Source organism: Lissotriton helveticus, chromosome 4_1, assembly GCF_964261635.1.
Source record: "Lissotriton helveticus chromosome 4_1, aLisHel1.1, whole genome shotgun sequence".
In the NCBI taxonomy this organism is placed as follows: domain Eukaryota; kingdom Metazoa; phylum Chordata; class Amphibia; order Caudata; family Salamandridae; genus Lissotriton; species Lissotriton helveticus.
The window spans coordinates 655,446,700-655,468,499 of NC_136063.1; the positions used below are offsets into that span (position 1 = coordinate 655,446,700).

The 21,800-nt window shown below is 40.8% G+C and overlaps 1 protein-coding gene across 1 annotated transcript in view; it reads right to left on the reverse strand.

Annotated features, from left to right (window-relative positions):
- LOC144827279 (lipoxygenase homology domain-containing protein 1-like) overlaps positions 1–21,800 on the reverse strand; it is a 453,506-nt gene that overhangs the window by 21,387 nt on the left and 410,319 nt on the right. The window contains exon 11 of the mRNA XM_078685654.1: positions 19,203–19,278. Coding sequence (XP_078541780.1) covers positions 19,203–19,278 — 76 coding nt within the window. The remainder of the gene's footprint in view (positions 1–19,202; positions 19,279–21,800) is intronic.

The following is a 21,800-nucleotide window of genomic DNA, read 5'->3' on the forward strand; positions in this document are numbered from 1 at the left end:
TCGAAGATTGACGGGAGGAAATAAAGAGAAAATCTGAAAAACAAATGAAAACCGCACCATGGGCACATAGTGAAGTTGAATATAAAAAGAGTGAGACATACACTTCAATGACTCTAGATTTGCAGCATAAAGGGAAGCTTTGCATATTGAGATGCAAAACAGAACATAACAACAAATTCATTGTTTCCAGTGAATATGAACATACCTTCCAGCATAAGGGAGGTTGGGGACTACAGTTAGCAGGATTAGATCCTGTATTTCCAGGAGTATACTTTGTGAGAAAAATGCTTATTATAAATTACCTAAACAATGGTATGGGAGTTGTTTTATGGGAATAGTGTTTCCAAAAATGTATCATGTGACTAAAAACAGTGGAGTCAATTAAAGAAAACTTACACGCTTAAGGAGAGTAATGAGGGTTGCTGCAATTATTGGGGATTTTTTTGAGCGATAAGTCCCTCAGTTGGGGTAATAGTAAATTCACACAAAATTTGAAAACTTTCAACAATAGTGGATCGACTATCGAAAGACACTTACGGTGGATTTTTAGTAACCTATACGGAAATGGTTGCTATCAGATCTATGGTTTTACTAAAAATAATTGCTTTAGAAGTACTGTTAGCCAAAGAAGGAGCCGTCTGTTACATGCTAAAAGTTCAACAATGCTGCACTTATATCCCTGATAAAAGTAAAGACTTGAAGGGATATATTAGAAAATATTACTAATTTAGGAAAATCACTAACTGAACTAAGCATAGATGGTGCTTGGGAGAAAATTGGAAAAGGATGTTCATCTGTGGGTTAACAGCACAGGGAAAAGTTTAGAGGGAAAAGTACTGACACCATTAATAGCAAATGATATTAGCTTATTAACCATAGTACTAATGGATCAATATTATAAACGTAGAACAGATAATGAAGAAATTAGAGGACAAAAAAAAGAGCAGAATTTGAATTAGAAGATAGGAAATGTGGTTTTCATGATGACATGAAAAATTTGGAATAAGTTAGACTAAAACAAATGAATACAACTGCATTCTATTATGACATCCGAATATGATAAAATTATTGTGTGACGGCTTGATTCGCCTTCAAAGGGGGAATTGATGGAGTGTAAGTGTTAAAAGACTTTTGCCTCAATCAATTCTCACTATCAAAAGAGATTTACAACAATTATATTTTTGATGAAAACATGTTGAGTCAAAAAAAGTAAATTTCATACTGCATCGTAAAAGGATGCAGAAGTGTTTGAAACATGGAAATGTGAAAATGTAAACAAAAAGAGAGCAACAATGATATTTACTTATGCATGTAATCACGTGTTTTGAGAAATTAAACTTAGTTAACATAGAAAATGTGGTGACGATAACTTCTAAAATGTGTTTAAATGAATTAATCTCTGTACAACAAAGCACCTGAAATTATTAAAATGCTTAGTAAAGAAATAATCGATGGTATTTAAACCTATAGCTTGCACTAATGCTGTGTGATAAAAATGTGTACTTCAGAATAACACGTAAATATTTGTTTTGAAAATGATAAATATGCAAAAAAAAATGTAATACTGCCTAACATTGACATATAACCTTTAAAGAAGGATACTGATTGAATTAATTAAGGAGGTCGAAATACAATTATTATTGTGTGTTTTATATTAGTCATAATGTGGTAATGATTCAGTAAAATTTTATGTAGACCTCAGATGCTTTAAGCTTTTTCCTGCTGGAAAGGCAAAATCTAGCTGAAGTAGTCACTTTAGACACTGTGAGAACTTTTCATGAAGTTTCTTTTCTGTATTTCACATCAATTGACTCACTTTTGATTTAGCAACACATTTGACAGAATTGTATCAATACTATTGCAAACCCAGAGAGAGCGCCTGGGAATAGACAGACAGTGAGTAAAATAAAGTTTCCTTACTTCTGAGGAAAAGATAGAAATACAAAATAATTCGATCGTAATGAATTAGCAAAATGATTACTTAATGCTTCCGGATTTGTTAGTGAGGTATTGCTCACATCAAAAGCAACCCATGAAAACTATATAAGCCGGTGGAAAATAAACTTTGTGGGTGTAAACCATTTAACTTTTGGAAGAATAATTGCCCCTTGGAGGAGGAATCGGTGCTGGCTGTCATTTTCCATTTTCTCTGCCTGGCATGGTGACAGACTGACGTTTGATTTCCCTTAATGCCAAACCTTCAAACTCAACTTTCCTGACTGTATGGAAACCTGCACTTTGCCAGCTGGTAAAGTTAAGCAGGAAATGACTTTTCGGCTGAAGGGTAAGCAGACTCCTTTCTGTGGCATGCTGTGCTTCAGTTTCTGACATTGTCAGATCTCTATGGAAGACGGACAATAACTCAATCATATTTGGTTTGTATGATCTAAATGCTGTCTCTCTCTTTTTCCATGTTTCTCTCTCTCTCTTTTCTAGGCAACCAGAAAATGTACTTATTGAATCTGCATTGAGTTGTGTGGCTATTTGTTCTAATTAACAGCTATTAAAACTGATTATGAAATGCAACTTCATGTTCTGACCATTCAAATTGAGGCTTTAGTAATCATTATCGTATGTGTGTCATTTCTTAGTGTTAACTTTTGTGTCTTAAGGTATGTGTATTTAATGGTAACTGTGTATTGGTGATGAATTAAGCATCTATTTGGCATTTCTTTATTCCAGGTGCTCATAAGGTAAATGCCTCCCATTCTCTAATTATCCACGTCCCTGTTAGATCAACAAAAAGATCCATTGAAGGACCAAGGTTTGATAATTAGGATGTTAAATACTTTCAAAAGTAGGAAAGGTGATATGTTTATGGGCCCGTTGGTGATTTGAAATGTTTTATTGAGATGATGAAAGCAAATAAGTTGGTTAGGAGCAATGCAATCTAGTTAATGCAAGTCATACCACTCACTCAGATGTTCAAAATGTTGTGTTTGTACCCTTAAATAGAAATGTGGAGATACTGTGTACATTTGTGGCATTTTGTTTATTTGCATACATCATTTTATCAGTATGGTCATTTACATATACAGAGATGAAAGGTGGCTACTGTTTGCTTTCTAGTAGCTGTCCCATCTGAACCTCTATTTTTTGATGAAAAGCTCATATGATTGTGGAGAGGAATTTACAAGTAGCTCTGAAAATTCAGTTAAAAGAGTCCAGCATGTTGCCTGGGATTGCATTGCCATTCTTCTCCATTCCAATCCCCACACGAGGCATGTCTTGTTGTCTTGTTCTATTGTTGACCTAAATATCCATAGGCTTCCAGATTAAACAAAAGGGTATCCTCAGAGAAAATGGTAATTCTTATAAATAAGGAAAAGGCTGTGCATCCAGGCCTTCAGGAACCTCAGAAAATGGCTATCTCTGCATTACATTACACAATATCTCCTTTTAGTATACACAGTAGTAGTGATTATGCATGACCAACTCATCAGAGCAATGGAAGAAGGACTACTATTGGCATTCATATAATTAAACAGTGATTATTTAAAGATAAGGGGCCAGATATGTGAACATTCTGGTAACAAAAAGCAGTCACAAATTACACACCAACATTTGACGACCAATGTTTTATTTTGTGAACTGACCAATGTACTAATAGGTTGAATCACAAAATAATGAATTGCAGGATATCGCATAATGACCTGATTCATTAACCCTTTGGATGTGTCGGACGGCTCCCGGTCATCCGACGCAACGGGTGGCGTGTGCGTTGGGCGGCCGGGAGCAGTCTGAATTGTGCACGTGTGAAATTTTCCCGCACTACGGAAAAATTTCACACGCATTCAAGGGGTTAATATTCATTAGACAGGACGCAATGTGAGACCCTGTGTGATTAGCTACAGTCACAGGGTTGGGTGCCTGCAAGGGACAGCAGACCTGTATGCCTGTGATCGCATTCTATAATGGATTTATTTTAAAACAGTACACATTTTTCTGAAAGGATGGTGTCTAAACCCATTTTACAATTTGGAAAAATGTTTCTGAATCGCAAAATGGGGTTAGATCATACGTAGAGGGGATTTTGCTGTGGCAAACCCTCAGTCCCGGCCGGTGCAGGTAAGCTCAGTGAGGTGGTGGAGTGGGCCGGGGTAGAGGGACAGAGTTGACGGTTAACGGAATAGGTTTTATTTATTTATTTAATTGTACCTATTCCATCGGCTGCTGACTTCCACCTCTCACCCTGTCCTGCCCACGCCCCACGCTTACCTGCACCCGCCGCCAGTGCAAACCCTGTATTTTGCCAAATCAGAAGATTTGTGACCTCAAAAACAACCTTTATATATCTGTCCCAAGATTGCCTTAGCCCTGATGATTCAGTTGCATATTATCAGATAACACAGAAAGTTGATGAGCATGTGCTTGAAGCAAATGGAATAAGAAACAGAGCACTGAGGCTCCCAACCAGCCAACACAAATTGGAGCTATCTTGTCCCCCTCACTAGTTTTGAGAACTGGGTGAGGAACACAAATAAAAAAGCAAGTGTAGTGTGTGGTCTTGGACCATACTGGACCATGCAAATGGACTCAAAAGGCAACAGCCCATAAGCAAGCAGTTAAAACTGTCTGACAGGGGAAGAAAGTAATTGTGAACAAAAAAAGGCATCAGTGGAACAGGGAAGGAATCCCTCTGACTAGCCCCAAAACTAGAAGAAGACCTGAACTGTGGGATATTGCATGTTAGAAGAGCTGGGTGATCAAGTTGGTGTCTACTGATCAGATAACCCAGAATAGAGGACTAGTTGGGTTGAGACGTGGGATGGGGCACTGTAGGGGCTTAGAAATGGACTTGGTGCATCAGGAAATCTGGATATGGGAAGTGCTAAGTACCCCCAGTGACTGTGATTGGCCTTGCTCACCTCCGAGAACCCCTGCCCTACCACCCAGGGCATGACTGCTTCTCTGCTAGGTCCCTGGTGAGGAGTAGGAGGAGAGAAAAGATGTGCCAAGACAATTTAAGTGGTGAGCATCCATTAATGCCCTGATGGGAAAACATATTCAAAGGCTACGAATATGAGCATACCACTGAGTAGAGGAAGGCATAACAAAATGACTGGAACAATACCATAGACATATTTATAATTCTTTTAACGTAAATGCATGCAGTGACCATTCAAAAGCTGCAGCACAGGAACACATCAAGGTCCAGAATGATACATTAGATATAACCATTAGGCTGCCAGCATAAACAGATATTTCTCTAGGTATGAAGTCATTTATACTGCTTTTGCTTTTTCAAGAAATTGCCTAAACCAGACTTACTGAAAGTAAAGACGACTTTTGGGGTCAGAGGACTCTTTATTATGACCAGACCCTGGCATCATTATTTCATGCCACTTTTTTATAATTTTTCTTTACATTTTTACTACACATTAAATAGCAAAAAGACAAAACACACTGTACACTCTGATATTTGCACTATTGTTCATACTACATAGCATGTAAAGTTACAAACTAACATAAATCATCCTACACAGAATTGTTACAAAAACACAACATTACATACAAAGAAATCAATGGATGAACAAACTCAATAGAACGAGGAATATAAGCCAACAAATGGCAAATGTTTGAAAAAATGATGTAGGCTAACTGATCCTAGTGTCTCTTTCAAGCCAACACTCTATTCCTCCAGATGTGCTGACGTGTTTCGAGGCCAGGCATCAAGTTCCTGGACTCTCATCAGGGCCTTTTCTTTTGTGTCTGTAAGATGTAAAGAAAACGTACGTTTTGTTTACATACTTCAGTATACTTCTCCATAGTGTAGTTGCACCCAAGAACCATTTGAAATGGCGCTACATACCAGACTCAAATTCGAGGGGAAGAAGGCTCGTAGGTCTTGTGGGGTAATAACCGGTTGTGCTTTAAGCATCACCTGTCACTGGTGTCCCTTCAATGTGTTTATCAAGCAATCTAATACAAACAAGAAAAGTTGGAAGGGCGTTGGAAAACTCCGGGCAACGTGAATAATAGCTCAAGTGTGTAGTGCTGGGGCAATACTTGGACATACCTTACTCGTGGTGGTGGTTAGCCCAAGGTGTGTTAAAGGCAGGCGTCATGGTTTAAGCCGCTGTATCATCTAAACAGATGAAATTAAAAAACATTGTGTCTCTTGTGCAAAACGGTGTGCCACGCATTAAGTGAATATTAGCCCAGCAAATGCCTACCTGACGCTGGTGTCCGTGTATCTCATACTCCTGTTCTTGGGACGCCTTCGTTCCTAGTTAACGAAGAAAAAAGCTTTTAGAAGTAAGTCTGCCTACGCATAACATATTTTGTGTGCAGATGAGCTAAAACGTTCGTTTTACCTTCACTCCACGAGCGTGATCCGAAACGCCACTTCGATCTCAATGTGAGTGACAAGCGGCCATTTTTGCTCATTATTTACTAAGTTGCAGCCAGGTGCATTGTGGAACTTGTGGTTTCCACCCGGCGCACAGAGTTTTGGGTGGCATGTCTGGGCTACACTAGCGGCTCCCGGCAAAGCGTGTATTCTATTGTAAACGCGTGTGCGTTTGGTGGCCTAAAGGTGGTGCACCCATGTGTTAAAAGCGGGTCGCAGCCTTGAAACGTGGTTGCAGCGTATTTAAGCCTGTGTGCCCTCCAGGCGTAGGTACTCGTGTTTTAACATGTGGAGCGCTATTTGGCTGTAAATCAACAAGGAGAGTTTTAATTGTATTAAACTATAAGGAAAAAACAGATGTTTCAGTGATCGAGGGATGTCAAGCATGAATGACTGTGCTGCGTCAGTGTCTCAATAAAGTTGTATCTGCACTATGTAACACATCATCGGCCCTAAAATTATTGGGATTAGGGAGACTTACAAACCAAGCCAGATCCATCACTGTTGGACGCCAAGTAACTCTTCAGGCAAAGAGGCCGCTACAATCGCGCTACCTCAGACAAATTATTTAGCCCATTCTGGGTGCTATTAAACTTCAAAATCAGATAAGCCTCTTTTTGTAAGAGGGTTCGTTCAACATCGAGGCATCGTTTCGCCAACTTGACTGTAAACAAGACCGTCCATTTAAAGTCATGTTCATGGTGTCCCTTCTCTAGAAAATGCTCCACCATAGGCGCTGTCATGACTCTTTTTTTAATACGGGAACGATGTTGGCTGATTCGGTGATTCACCTGTTGGCATGTCTTGCCAATGTAGATCTTGGGGCACGGACACAGTATTGCATAGACCACATTTTTGGTCCTGCAATTCGAGAAATCTGAGTGTTGCCATTTTACTCCTGCATGACTGAATTCCTTCCTCGATGGTATTTGGGCAAGCAACACAATTATCACATTTGTAGTGGCCCTCGATGGGTTTGAGGTTCCATTGAGTGAGCAAGTCGCTTTTAGGTTTTGGGACTACAATATCAGCTCTAATTAGTTGTTGCCCAATGCTCTGGTTCTTCTTGTAGGCGAATATGGGTTTCGGAAAAGGGCTGTCTAAACCCTCAAAAAGATGCCAGTTCCTCAACACGGCCTGTCTCATTTTATGTGTATCTGGACAGAATGCTGTCACGCACACTAGCTTCTCGAGTGGTGTACGTTTTTTAACTTGAAGGAGGCACTCCCGAGGCGTGTATCTCGCTCTTTTGAAGGAGTGTTTTAGCAATTTTCTTGGATACCCTCATTGTTTCATGTCAGAGCAAAAGGTTTGGGCATGTTCATCGTAGTCGCGAACATCGGAGCAATTTCTCCTAATTCTAAGCAGTTGCCCATAGGGCAGATTAGCCTTCAAATTTCGAGGATGTGCGCTTTTATGGTGTAGGATGGTATTCCTATCGGTTGGCTTTTTATAAAGAGATGTCTTTAATTGCCCTTGATCACATGTAAGCTCAACATCGAGGAATGTCATTCTACTCGTGCTTGACTCAATGGAGAATTGAATATCTCTGTGCCTTGCGTTCAACCAGTCATAAAACGCCATCAGCTCGGTCTGGCTCCCCTGCCACAGGAGCCAGACGTCGTCGATGTAGCGGTACCACTGTTTGATGTGTTGCTTGTAAGGGTTCGTTGATGTGAATGAATTTCTCCTCATACTGTGCCATGAAGAGGACTGCCATCTCTGGGGCATAAGGACATCCCATGGCAGTCCCCTTCACGTGCATGAAGAATTCACCGTTAAAGGTGAAGTAATTCTTTTTCAAGGCTATTTCAGGTAGTTGGAGGATAAAAGATGTAGGGACCCTATGGGGTCTTTCTCTTTTATCTAAATACATTTGCATCACCTCTAACGCTTCCTCCTGTGGGATCTGGGTATAGAGGGAAGTCACATCCATTGTGGCCATTATTTGCGACTGGGGATCAAATTCAGTTCCTTCGACTTTCAACAAAAAGTCGGTAGTGTCCCTAAGATAGGACTTAACTTCACTCAAAAACGGCTTCAAGAAAAAATCAACATATTTGGCGATTGGTTCCAGGCACGAGTCGCACCCCGACACGATTGGGCGACCTGGGGGTTCTTTGAGGTCCTTATGAATCTTCGGAAGAAGATACAGGACGGGAATCCTTGGAAATGTCTTCACTAGGTAGTCATATTCTTTACTCCCTAGGAATCCACCCTCTTTGCCAAGTTCTAATATTTGAGCAATCTGACCTTGGATTTCCTTTGTTGGATCTTCGGGGAGTGCACGGTACCAAGTTGTATTTTTAACTTGTTTTTCTCCTTCAGCTATATACATGGGAAGGGCCAGATTGAGCTCAAGGCGTTCTTTGCGAATAAACCAGCTTTTGAAAATATGGAACCAACAGGGCTTAGGAACAAATCCACCTTTGTTCCGTTCAATAATATCCCTAAGCAGGTATTGGCTTTTGAACAGGTGTTGCTATCTGCAATTAACAAATTTGAGAAGAGCAAGAGCTATACACAACAAAACATGGGCCAAAAACAATGAGCCACAATAAAATACCTCAAAGAAGATCCCTCGATTGTAATAAAACAAGCAGACAAGGGCGGGCGGTAGTGATCTGGCCCCGCCCCATGTATATAGCTGAAGGAGAAAAACAAGTTAAAAATACAACTTGGTACCGTGCACTCCCCGAAGATCCAACAAAGGAAATCCAAGGTCAGATTGCTCAAATATTGGAACTTGGCAAAGAGGGTAGATTCCTAGGGAGTAAAGAATATGACTACCTAGTGAAGGCTAGTCTGCCCTATGGGCAACTGCTTAGAATTAGGAGAAATTGCTCCGATGTTCGCGACTATGATGAACATGCCCAAACCTTTTGCTCCGACATGAAAAAAAGAGGGTATCCAAGAAAATTGCTAAAACACTCCTTCAAAAGAGCAAGATACACGCCTCGGGAGTGCCTCCTTCAAGTTAGAAAATGTACACCACTCGAGAAGCTAGTGTGCGTGACAACATTCTGTCCAGATACACATAAAATGAGACAGGCCGTGTTGAGGAACTGGCATCTTTTGGAGGGTTTAGACTGCCCTTTTCCGAAACCCATATTTGCCTACAAGAAGAACCAGAGCATTGGGCAACAACTAATAAGAGCTGATATTGTAGTCCCAAAACCTAAAAGCGACTTGCTCACTCAATGGAACCTCAAACCCATCGAGGGCCACCACAAATGTGGTAATTGTGTTGCTTGCCCAAATACCATCGAGGGGAAGGAATTCAGTCATGCAGGAGTAAAATGGCAACACTCAGATTTCTCGAATTGCAGGACCAAAAATGTGGTCTATGCAATACTGTTCCCGTGCCCCAAGATCTACATTGGCAAGACATGCCAACAGGTGAAACACCGAATCAGCCAACATCGTTCCCGTATTAAAAAAAGAGTCATGACAGCGCCTATGGTGGAGCATTTTCTAGAGAAGGGACACCATGAACATGACTTTAAATGGACGGTCTTGTTTACAGTCAAGTTGGCGAAACGATGCCTTGATGTTGAACAAACCCTCTTACAAAAAGAGGCTTATCTGATTTTGAAGTTTAATAGCACCCAGAATGGGCTAAATAATTTGTCTGAGGTAGCGCGATTGTAGCGGCCTCTTTGCCTGAAGAGTGACTTGGCGTCCAACAGTGATGTATCTGGCTGGGTTTGTATGTCTCCCTAATCCCAATAATTTTAGGGCCGATGATGTGTAACATAGTGCAGATACAACTTTATTGAGACACTGACGCAGCACAGTCATTCATGCTTGACATCCCTTGATCACTGATACATCTGTTTTTTCCTTGTAGTTTAATACAATTAAAACTCCCCTTGTTGATTTACAGCCAAATAGTGCTCCACATGTTAAAACACGAGTACCTACGCCTGGAGGGCACACAGGCTTAAATACGCTGCAACCACGTTACAATGCTGCGACCCGCATTTAACACATGGGTGCACCGCCTTTAGGCCACCCGACGCACAAGCGTTTACAATAGAATACAGGTGTTGCCGGGAGCCACTAGTGTAGCCCAGACATGCCACCCAAAACTATGTGCGCCGGGTGGAAATCACAAGTTCCACAATGCACCTGCCCGCAACTTTGTAAATAGTGAGCCATAATGGCCGCTTGTCACTCACATTGAGATCGAAGTGGCGTTTCGGATCACGCTTGTGGAGTGAAGGTAAAACGAACGTTTTAGCTCATCTGCACACAAAATATGCTATGCGTAGGCAGACTCACTTCTAAAAGCTTGTTTCTTTGTTAACTAGGAACAAAGGCGTCCCAAGAACAGTAGTATGAGATACACGGACACCAGAGTCAGGTAGGCATTTGCTGGGCTAATATTCACTTAATGCGTGGCACACCGTTTTGCACAAGAGACACAACGTTTTTTATTTCATCTGTTTAGATGATACAGCGGCTTAAACCTTGACGCCTGCCTTTAACACACCTTGGGCTAACCACCACGACGAGTAAGGTATGTCCAAGTATTGCCCCAGCACTACACACTTGAGCTATTAAATTCACGTTGCCCGGAGCTTTCCAACGCCCATCCAACTTTTCTTGTTTGTATTAGATTGCTTGATAAACACATTGAAGGGACACCAGTGACAGGTGATGTTTATAGCACAACCGGTTATTACCCCACAAGACCTACGAGCCTTCTTCCCCTCGAATTCGAGTCTGGTATGTGGCGCCATTTCAAATGGTTCTTGAGTGCAACTATACTATGGAGAAGTATACTGAAGTATGTAAACAAAACGTACGTTTTCTTTACATCTTACAGACACAAAAGAAAAGGCCCTGATGAGAGTTCAGGAACTTGATGCCTGGCCTCGAAATGCGTCGGCACATCTGGAGGAATAGAGTGTTGGCTTGAAAGAGACACTAGGATCAGTTAGCCTACATCATTTTTTCAAACATTTACCATTTGTTGGCTTATATTCCTCGTTCTATTGAGTTTGTTCATCCATTGATTTCTTTGTATGTAATGTGTTTTTGTAACGATTCTGTGTAGGATGATTTATGTTAGTTTGTAACTTTACATGCTATGTAGTATGAACAATAGTGTAAATATCAGAGTGTACAGTGTGTTTTGTCTTTTTGCTATTTAATGTGTAGTAGAAATGTAAAGAAAAATTATAAAAAAGTGGCATGAAATAATGATGCCAGGGTCTGGTCATAATAAATAGTCCTCTGACCCCAAAAGTCGTCTTTACTTTCAGTAAGTGTGGTTTAGGCAATTTCTTGAAAAAGCAAAAGCAGCATAAATGACTTCATACCTAGAGAAATGGCTGAGAAAAACGGTGGATCCCAAGATCTTTCCGTAATAAGTCCAATGTAACTGAGGTGTAGTATAAGATGAATGCTTTATTGATACCATACTTAGTTGTAGGTAAGTATCAAGCATTAGGTAGTACAGGATAAAGAATCATAGAGTGAGCCCCACCAGAAGCAGCTTCCTTGCAGCTCAGCCCATCCTTTCAACTGACACTCCACACACAGGCATACCAGCATTCTATTACCTCACCACACATACCAACATTCCACAGAACATCCACACTGGCTGAGCAGCAAGGCAGAGAAGCAGTAAAGGTGCAATACACTAAATACCAGTATACTACACTTTCCAACTTCTATGTGGATAAGAAAGCACTTTTGGTTCTGGTACAACCCCCTATGGGACCAGTAATATTATGAATTATCTACCACAAATGTTTCAGGACGTCACTAACTACAAGGTTGATAATTCAAATGTGTTGCTGTAGTCAGACTACACCATTAGCTGTGCACCAATAGCTAGCTGCATTCATGGCGGCTAAGCACTGTAAGAAAGACTGAGAGGGGCAGAGTTTCTCTTCTCAGATTGCTTCCGAATAATGTCTGGCAATAAATCCTATTTCTTCGATGCTCCAAAGGAAGCATGAAACTCGGCCAATGAAAAGGAATAAGAAGCAAAGAAACTGTCCCGAAACCAACCACCTCAACCTAAACATTGAAGATGTTGGCAAATGTGGTTTTAAAACAACAACCAGAGAACAGACCTAATAAGGGCAATGTGCCAATTCAGATGTGTTGAATTAAACAATGAACAGATCTTCACTTGAGGAAGGTGGTACCTAGAACTGGGGATCATACAATATTCAGATGAAGCCCAGTTGAGACGAGAAGAGAGCCAATCACTGGTACTCACTCCCAGAGCAGCCGATAACTTAAACTAGCCTGCATTGCAAAATAAACATACAAAGGTGGTGAGGGGAGGTGGGATACAATGAATCTTCCTTGACTAAATAAATTATAAGTTTAGTGGTGTATTCTCGAAGTTCAAACTATGGCAGCCTGAAACCATTAGGCATATAAATCTATGAGGGAGAATTCCGTATGTAACAGAAAAAGACATGAAACTCTAATACAAAAAATGAGAGCTTATGAATTGATAAGCCAGAAGATACCTCAAGAGAGATGAATGCTGATTATGAAAACAATAACAAATAACAGCACAAGTAAATATGTTTTCGAAAGCCCAGAGGAAGCGAATAACTGCAAAATGAGTGTTGGCTGTACACGTATATACTATTTTTGTGAAGAACCTGAAATAGCAACTTTTAATGAATACAAATAAGTCCAAAAAAAAGTCAAGAAGCCATTAGAGTTGTGAAAATAATTAAGGACTGAAATATTTTGGAATCATAAGAATGTCAATGGACTTAAAGAATTTGTATTCATAGCATCCCCCACAAATTCAATTAGTATGTCTTCATTACATCTGACATCGATGTGTATTTATGTCTCTGGGGAAATAAGCACCAGGGTGTTTTTCCTATACCCTCTTTTTTATAATTACATTTCTAAATCAGCTGTATTCCCAGGCAGTACAAAGTACACTCTTACAAAGTTACTTTTCCACTTACATTATTATAAATCTACATTCACCAGCAATTTAGATTTATAAAACTAAGCCCAAAACAGCTTTGAGCTGTGGCAAGCTTTTTGCCAGGACACAATGTAATCAAGCGGTTTTATTCATAAATTTTGGTTCTGAAAACCCACCGGATGGCAAAGTCATAGCCGGCGGGGCTCCCCTGTGCCGAGTACATTTGCCAAAGGTCCTATCGGGCCCTTTTTTTCACGGCAAAGTGCTCTTAGTGAGGCTTGCCCATAGAATATCTAGCCTTACCTACAGACTGACAAACATCTTTTTTGTAGTTGTTCACTGTAGGGGCATTCTTTATCTAACAGCAGCATGCCCACTTTGTTATATTAAACATTGTACCAGAACATCTTACGAGGCACACTTTAGCTAATATATAAAAGAGGGTTTTTCTATATGGCAAAGGCCCTTTTCCTTCTAATGTGACAATTCACAACCTTATACTTAAGGCCAAGCCAGTGCTTACTCTATATATTAATAAGTAGGTGCCAGGGACCTCGTCAGGGGGCACCTGCACTTAGTACTATCCAATGCTCCTGCTACTGGTGCCAATACTGTACCAAGTCAACTACTAACCATCACACTCCTACAAGTGTAACAATCCAGACTATTCCAAGTTATAAGAAAGGCTTGGGAGGCAGGTATTAGTCATTCGCATATATGGTGAATTTAAATAAAACTGTTGTTCTGCTTATCTCTAAATTAGTCAAACCATGTCACCATGTGGCAGACTGTTAGAAGTGCTGGTGTTGACAACTAAGTGCCAGTCCCAAGTCCTGGAAACCACTGGCTCAAATTAAGCACTGACCCAGCCAAAGAAAAATGGTGCTCTGTGGAACTATACATGTTTGTCATATACGTGGGTGATGTAAATATACACTGCAATCCACATATATTATGTAACTTCCATGAAACAGGTGTATTATTTGATTATTTGAGTTATCTCACAATGGCCATACTAGTGAGTTAAAGGAAAAAATTCGGTGGAACTAATTGTACAGTATGGATATAGAGACAGTGCACACACATTGTGGCACTGAATGACTGTGTCACAGACTCACAGTATACAAAGTCCTAATACAGGCAAAACATCAGGGGTAGTCATGTAGAAAAGGTTGATTTCCTACACCCTGTCACTTTACCCAAACACCTCACCACCCAAAGGCCCTGCCTGTAAGATACCATACCCAGTAGTCCTGGTGGAAATGTCAACAAAAGAGGCCAGAAAAGGAAGGAGAGTCTGTAAATAAAACTATGATTGGTACCATTGTGTCTTGGTGTAATTAAGATTACTGATAATGATGATTGGGACAGTACCACAATGTCCTTCTTTGTCTTACCGATCAATACATTTGTGAGGATGTACCAAGCATGTAACCCAGTTACAAGCACTTAAAAATACCTATGAAAATGTACCAATTCATAACAGCAGGACAACCTACAAGTGAAAAGTCTGCAAGACACCAGCAACAAAAGACCGCTGAACACCCAGCTGGTAATTAGAATCAAAAGCGTGGAACAAGGCCTACGTGGAAACCAGACAAACCTGTGCAAGGTCGCCCAACATGCTTCTGCCAAGGAGGCCACTCTGCCTTTAGTTGAAAGCCCATAAACCCCAGCCAGGTAATCTGAATTACGAAAGGCGTGAGTGATAGTTAGCTGAATTCACCAGGTCAAGGTGGCTATTGTAAGCTCTTTATCACCACTAGTGGCTCCATGAGTTAGAAACAGGGATTACGTGGCCAAACCCTACAGGTTCCTAATCGAGTAAATAAAATAGACAAACGAAACAGAAGAAAAAAAACAGGTATGGAGGAACCAGTTCCAGCTGGTAGGCAAGTGTTAAGCTTCATTCAGCAAAAGCCAGCGAAGAGGTGCAAAAGCCAAAGGTTCAGATGGAGGACCCTAATGACTCAGTAAAAACACAAGAAGGTCTCTTAAAGAGAGACCTAAATGAATGATCGGTCTCCAATTATGGAAACAGGAAAGCAATGTGGCTGTCAAAGGCATCACCTCTGCCACCACCCCCAGGCGTCCTGGAAGCCCTGATCTGCTACACCCTGAACCCTTATGGAGGAGGGTTCACACCCCTTTAGAAGCCCATGCAGTAGAAAATCCGAAATGCAGCTAGAATGTGTGGACCAGGTTTCCCCAAAGAGTAGCTCATCAGCAATGACTCCAGCTGCCTCTAACTAGCTCTCCTGTGTGCAGCTTTCCCTACTAAATGATAAGCTTTTGCTTGGTTACATTAATATGTGTATACAAAAAATTGAGTGGGTGCATTGGAACCAAATGTGTATTTTACGAACTCATGAGCTGATGTTAGTAGAAACAAAAGTCAGAATTTCAAAATGTATTTGAAGTCGATATTTGAGTGGTAAAAAGGTGGCTTTGGGGGCACTTATTACTAATGTATACCTTGGTGCAAGGGGCATTGCAGCTGTGCCTGGTATGTACTACTGCTTACCTCCATGAAGCCCCGACCCTTGATCCCTGCATATTTGGGCATACCCCCCCCCTTTGTTGTTTAACATGCATAGTTTGAGGCAAACAGATTCGACAAAAGGATGCTCAGATTCAACCAGAGACACATACGCTTACACATTAATGAAACACAGTTCCTAAGTCTGCCTGAACAAAGCTTTCAAGAAAAGACTCTCTTGAGCTGGCAAAAGGCGAGACGTTTCTCAATTCAGCAGGAAGCTGAGCTGCTCTGAGCAACAACAGACCCTCATGGTGTTGGACTCCATCTTAGAAAATATGTGCAGAAAATTGCAAATCAACCAGATAAGGTAGCACCCACTTCCCCTGCAGTTGAAGAGAAGCCACCTTTGAAGCCAGTACTTTAGTGAAGACACAAACAGGTAGCTGTTGACAGGTCAAATGGCAGCACTCACTTGCTTCTAGCAGCACACCCTCAGAGGAATGCTCAGAAGGTGATCGATGTACTGGTGGATCTAAATGTGAGAACAGGCACCGCACAAGTTGATAATGACCATGAAATGCCCTGGAGACAGCAGAATTACCATCTTAAGAGTAAGCACTTAGAATGGGATATGCCTCATATAGCAGCTTACTCTCTAAAAGTTCATAATTGGTCTATGATCACCAAGTGTCTTTGGAAACTGGGAAGAATGAAGTAAACACCAAGATGCTGCACAGGATGTAACACAGGCATGATGGGATTCCTGACTATGAGGATAGGACAACCACCAAAAAAGCGTGGATGCAAATTGGAACCTGGGCTATAAAGTCTGATAAAAGCAGGGTCATGGCTGATTTGCAATCGACTGGGTCCAAACTGAAGTAGCCTTATGGGCAAAAGAACGATAGGTTGGAATGCCACCCCAAGAAATTGGCAATGGTTAGACAAAGTGCAAACACTCCTCCCATCACCTTTTGTGTGTTTCATAATCCTCAATAAAACATATACTTCTCATGATAAGGAGGACACAAGCAACTTAGATGAATGTCATTAACCCTGTGTAAAACTACTGAAATTGACCCACCACCCAATCCTCGGTCACATAGTCACACCTTTGGGGGCTGCTGTTAGGATTATGGCGAAGACTCCTCTGAACAGAAAAGGAAGATGCTTGCTGAATGACATTTACCCCTTCCCAGCTTCCATTTTGTGATCCACAGGTGCCACTTGACAGAAAGCAAAAGCCTATCAGATCTGGAGAAGAAACAAATAATAAAAAAAGGCCAAAAATCCACCCATCAGTGCAATCGTCCCCTGCAATTTAGAGGAAGCATCACCAAACTGTAGGCAGTCACAGAGGAACTAGACACATCTGAACAACATATATTTAGGAATTAGTATAGATGAAAGAATGCTTAAACACTTCTCCCATTCTCCCATTCTCTTCTCCACTGGGTCAAACCAATTATTTTTTCTGTGAAGCCATGAATGATTACAGCTCATACTAAACAGTATGGTGTTGACCATGGGGACCGCTGGAAACCCGCTTCATTATAGCTGATGAGTGAGTTCAAAAATAGGCTGTTTTGGTGTTGTCGACTTTCTTCGACTCCTTCACTACAGCACCAAGGTTTGTATGATGGAAGAAGATGGAAATGAGGTCAAACTGGACCCTCACACTAGCTATAAAAACTATAAACATTAGCATTTACACGATCCGGTAAGTACAGCATATCACGGGCCCGGGTCAGAACCTCCATACATCTGCTGGGCCAGCTGCAATTTCCTGGACTTCATCAGAGTGTCATGGTCACTGTGATATTGTAGTAATGTTCCCTTTAAAACTTCAACCACCGAATCTAAGGGACTTAGAATCTGAGAAAAAATGTTTAGTTCTGTACTGGTAGAAGCGGTTAAGAGCAGGGAAGCACCTAAGTTTGACTGCATTACATCGTTTGTTCGAGCGCTACCACTGATCCTACAGTCATCACAAAGGACCTTCTCCTTACATCTACACTTGGGAGGAAGCTCATGGGAGATCCACCAGAGTTGCATCAATATCTCTGAGGTAAAGCGTGCCATGGTGAGGAGCTGATTTCCTCCTCCTCGTCTTTGACCACAGGAAAATCGTCTTTTTAATATCTGCTTAGACATCCTACTAGTGAAAGCTTTTCCTACATATAAGTGCTGCTTGGCAGTCCAACCTGGTAGATGTGTGACAACCTGCCATGAGGGGGACAGGCATTACTTATAAGCCACTGTGTTCCTGCAGAATGATAGCGAGAAATATACAAAGGCAGAGCCTGGTGGAGTAAGACACTCCTGGGGAGCTGGTCCAACACACCTCTTGCCCCGCTCCACCTAGAGGACATGAGCAGGGGCTGCCCAATGCCAACAAATGACTGGCAAAAGCATGGCACGTGAGAACGGGAAACATCATACAATCAGCAATAAAGATGACAATGCAATTTGAAACAAGAAATGCCTAATGTAGTGCATGGGTCACGGTTTCCTGGGCGGGGACATGCTGCAACCAATCACGGCACTGTTGTAGTTTTAAAGCCATGATTTTCTTGTCACACAGTAGAAAATGTAAGTGTACACTGAAATCTACCTGAGACATTTAACCTTAATGCTATAAGCCTATTTCCTATGCTAAATTAATGTGGTGGTACTTAGAAGTTAAATAACCCAATTTGGGATAGCCAATTTTGTGTCATATTTTAGGGCTAGAGGGCACAAACTGGGAAACTGAATCTCAATCTCACAGTGTTCAGAATACAAATGCCAGCAAAAATCAAACCAAAGAAAAATGTGCTGGAGGGGGTTCACTCCAAAAATGTCCATTCTCTTAAATATGTATCAAAAATGGTTCTTTACACCTCAGGTAATAAAGTGGCACACAGTAGTCGAGATTTGCTCTTTTCTATGTAAATTGAACATCCCGCATAGAATCATTCTGTTGATACCAAGCCATGTAGTTTACTTAAAACGGAACTTGATAACTAACCAAATAAACACTTCACTAACGATTTTGTCACCGGAAAAAAATGGTTCCATAACAGCACAAGAGAACATTGTTACCCTCGTCAACACTACAAACATGGTGAAAACTACTGCAAAGTGTGATGGTAATACTGTACAAATATTTCTACCAGCTAAATGCTGCTGGAGTGAGAAGGTGGATATGACCAGCACTAACATTGTTATTGCACGATATCCCCCTTAACTAACACTCGTGATGTAAATATGGTGGTCAACAATGGTAGCAACGCTATTACCGCCACATTAATTCATGTAAAGTTTACGGATAGGTTCATGATTCAAAAAACAATTCTGCAAAAATGGACCAGCGGAAGCTATCAGTAAAGCATAGTGCCAAGAAACCACACAAGGCAGCAAGCCGAGAGGTAATGCTTAGGGGTAATCTGACGAAATAGCGCACTAACCTGTTGCAGGAGAAGGTATGCATTTCACTTGCGGACAAATCTGTGATTTCCACTTTTTCAACAAACCAGCCACTACCTGTGTAGAAAGGGAACTGTTAGGACTTTTCTGTACAGCAGCACAAAAGAATATTTTATAGGCTAAGGGTCATCACTTGCTTTTTTTGTCGGTTTCTTCCAGTCTAAGCTATTGCTTGGAATAGGTCCAAAGCGTAGTTTTTTTCTGTACACAAAAGTGGAAATTGCAGGTGTTCTTTTTTTAGTGTTCCTGTAATCTTAGTAATCTTTCTTTGAGGTTCAGAAAATCAGAATACACCTAAACATTGTTTACTGTACTGTGCTCAGACACTCGAGCTTTGGAGGGGCATGGGGACACATTCTGTACAAGACTTGCTCTCTCTCACAACATTGTGTTCTTTTCTGTATAATTTGATCTATATCTAGAAGAACATTTTGCTAGCTTCAAAGTAATTGGTGGTTTGAAAAAAGCAGCAAAGTGCTGCTATGTTTTTACACATTCGGTATACAATCGACGAACCAGATGTGAATGTAAATGACATGTAAACACGTAAAGGAAACTATTTAAGAGTGGGAGAGTCATAGAGGAAAAAGAGAGAGAGTGTTTCAGACAGGGGGAGAGAGAAAAAGAGAGACGGGGAGAGAAAGAGAGAGAGAAAGACAGAAGGCAAGAGAGAGTAAAAGGGCGGCTGGCACAGGGAGAACCGAGAAAGAATGGGAGAGAAAGAACTTGAAAGCGCATATTGTTTTGCCACCATTTACGAGTGAGATTGTTAGAGGAGTGGGAGCGAACACGTGATAAATGTAGAGGATGCCACCGGTATCTCGGTGCAGTGAAAGCGAATGACCGTCTGCGCCAGTCTACGCAGGGCAACTGCCAGACTAAAAGACTGGGGACCAGCTAAGTATCCAGTATGTGCCTGTCTGTGAGGGTCGAAGGAGGGGAGCTCTGCGCATGACCACAAGGGCTCAGGCCTGAAACCCATGGACTATATCTGTGTAGCCACAACAGCTAATACCCAGTGTTAGTTCAATGGTGCTGGCTAAATGAAGTATTTCATAATTAAGGCTCCCTGTTTTCCGTTTTTACTGATTTTTCAGATAAATACAGACAGAAAACATTCATTTTCTTGTCTGTATTTATTTTTAAATGTGGATAAAAACGAAATTGGGTTGCTTTTCGAGTATTTCTAAATACTGTCTACCATGACTGTCAGGCCAATAGATGTGTGGAATGATAGATAAGGGGGTAAAAAAAAAAGGGAATTTTAGTAAAGAGACTTTAGCAGTAGTAGATATACACAAAGTTGATAGTGAAATTTGCATATTTTCATATAGGTGTACTGACTTATCTTCTGCGGGTGTTCCCAAAACTGAACCCTTGCAGACATTCAAGTATGAGTGCATATTTATTGGTTAAATAAATGTGGAAATATACTAATTTCAGCTTAACTTTTCCACGAAACGAAAAAAAATGGCTAAATACAGATGAAATTAGCAAAAAATAAATATTGATAAATAGAGACGGAAATGGTAACAAAAAAAATACCATAAAACTGGGAGCCCTATTCATAATTAGGAGGCCACAGAACATCCCACAACTTACCTGTCACTGGAATCTGGGGTTAGCACAGCAGAGGGAAAAGAAAGGGACATTAAACAAAATAAAAAATGTTACATGCAAACCAGACATAAATGAATGGGTCTGATGTAAAGAAGAGTTCAACAAAAGTATTTTCAGGAGCAGTTGATTAACAGGCTATTTACTGATGTACTTCAACATGCCAGTGCTGGAAGGTCCGGTCAAGGGTGGGGTAGTACTCTAAGAGAGCAGGAAGTTACGCAACAGGAGTTAGAGTTGAAGTGATTCAACACTCAATTCTTCTGCCAGGTTGTGCTCCTACGTACAGAGAGGTCGTAAAACAGGGTTAAAGGGGTATAGAAAATAGCCTAAGAGAGGGGCACTATGGAGGCACCTATAAAAGCACCCATCGTCCCAGTAACCATTCTGTGTAGGCAATGCCAGTCGTAGATTTGAGAATACCAACACGCTGACACATCAGTTTCGGAACAACACCTTCTCAGTATTGAGAAATAAAAGTTAAATGTTTTTATTACATAATGTATCATTTGAGTTATGCCGGTGATGACATAATCAAGGAGACTTTTAATACATTTCTTCAAAAGAAATATATTATCTTTTATTATCGTTTGAAAAAATTACTGTCTGCACACTTATAAGGTTCAAGGTTTAGCCATGCAATGGCTGATGTTGTTGCACCAAGGATATTGTGCTGCAAAACTAAATACTTATAAGGTCTTAAAAGAGCGATCTATTGGCTATGCCAATGCTTGTTAAGATTATTATTGTTTTTAATACAAAAGATTTTGCAAGGTCAGTGCAATCGCTGTGAAGGTGAGACGTAAGAATGTTTTTCATGTGTGCCAAAAGAGCGATCATTAAAAAACAGGGAGTTGCAAAAACGTAAACATTAATTTAGAGTTAGTTTAATGATTATGGGGCCAGTTCACAAAGGAATACATCCTTATGTGAAATAGCACTTCAGGTTTACTATTGACCCA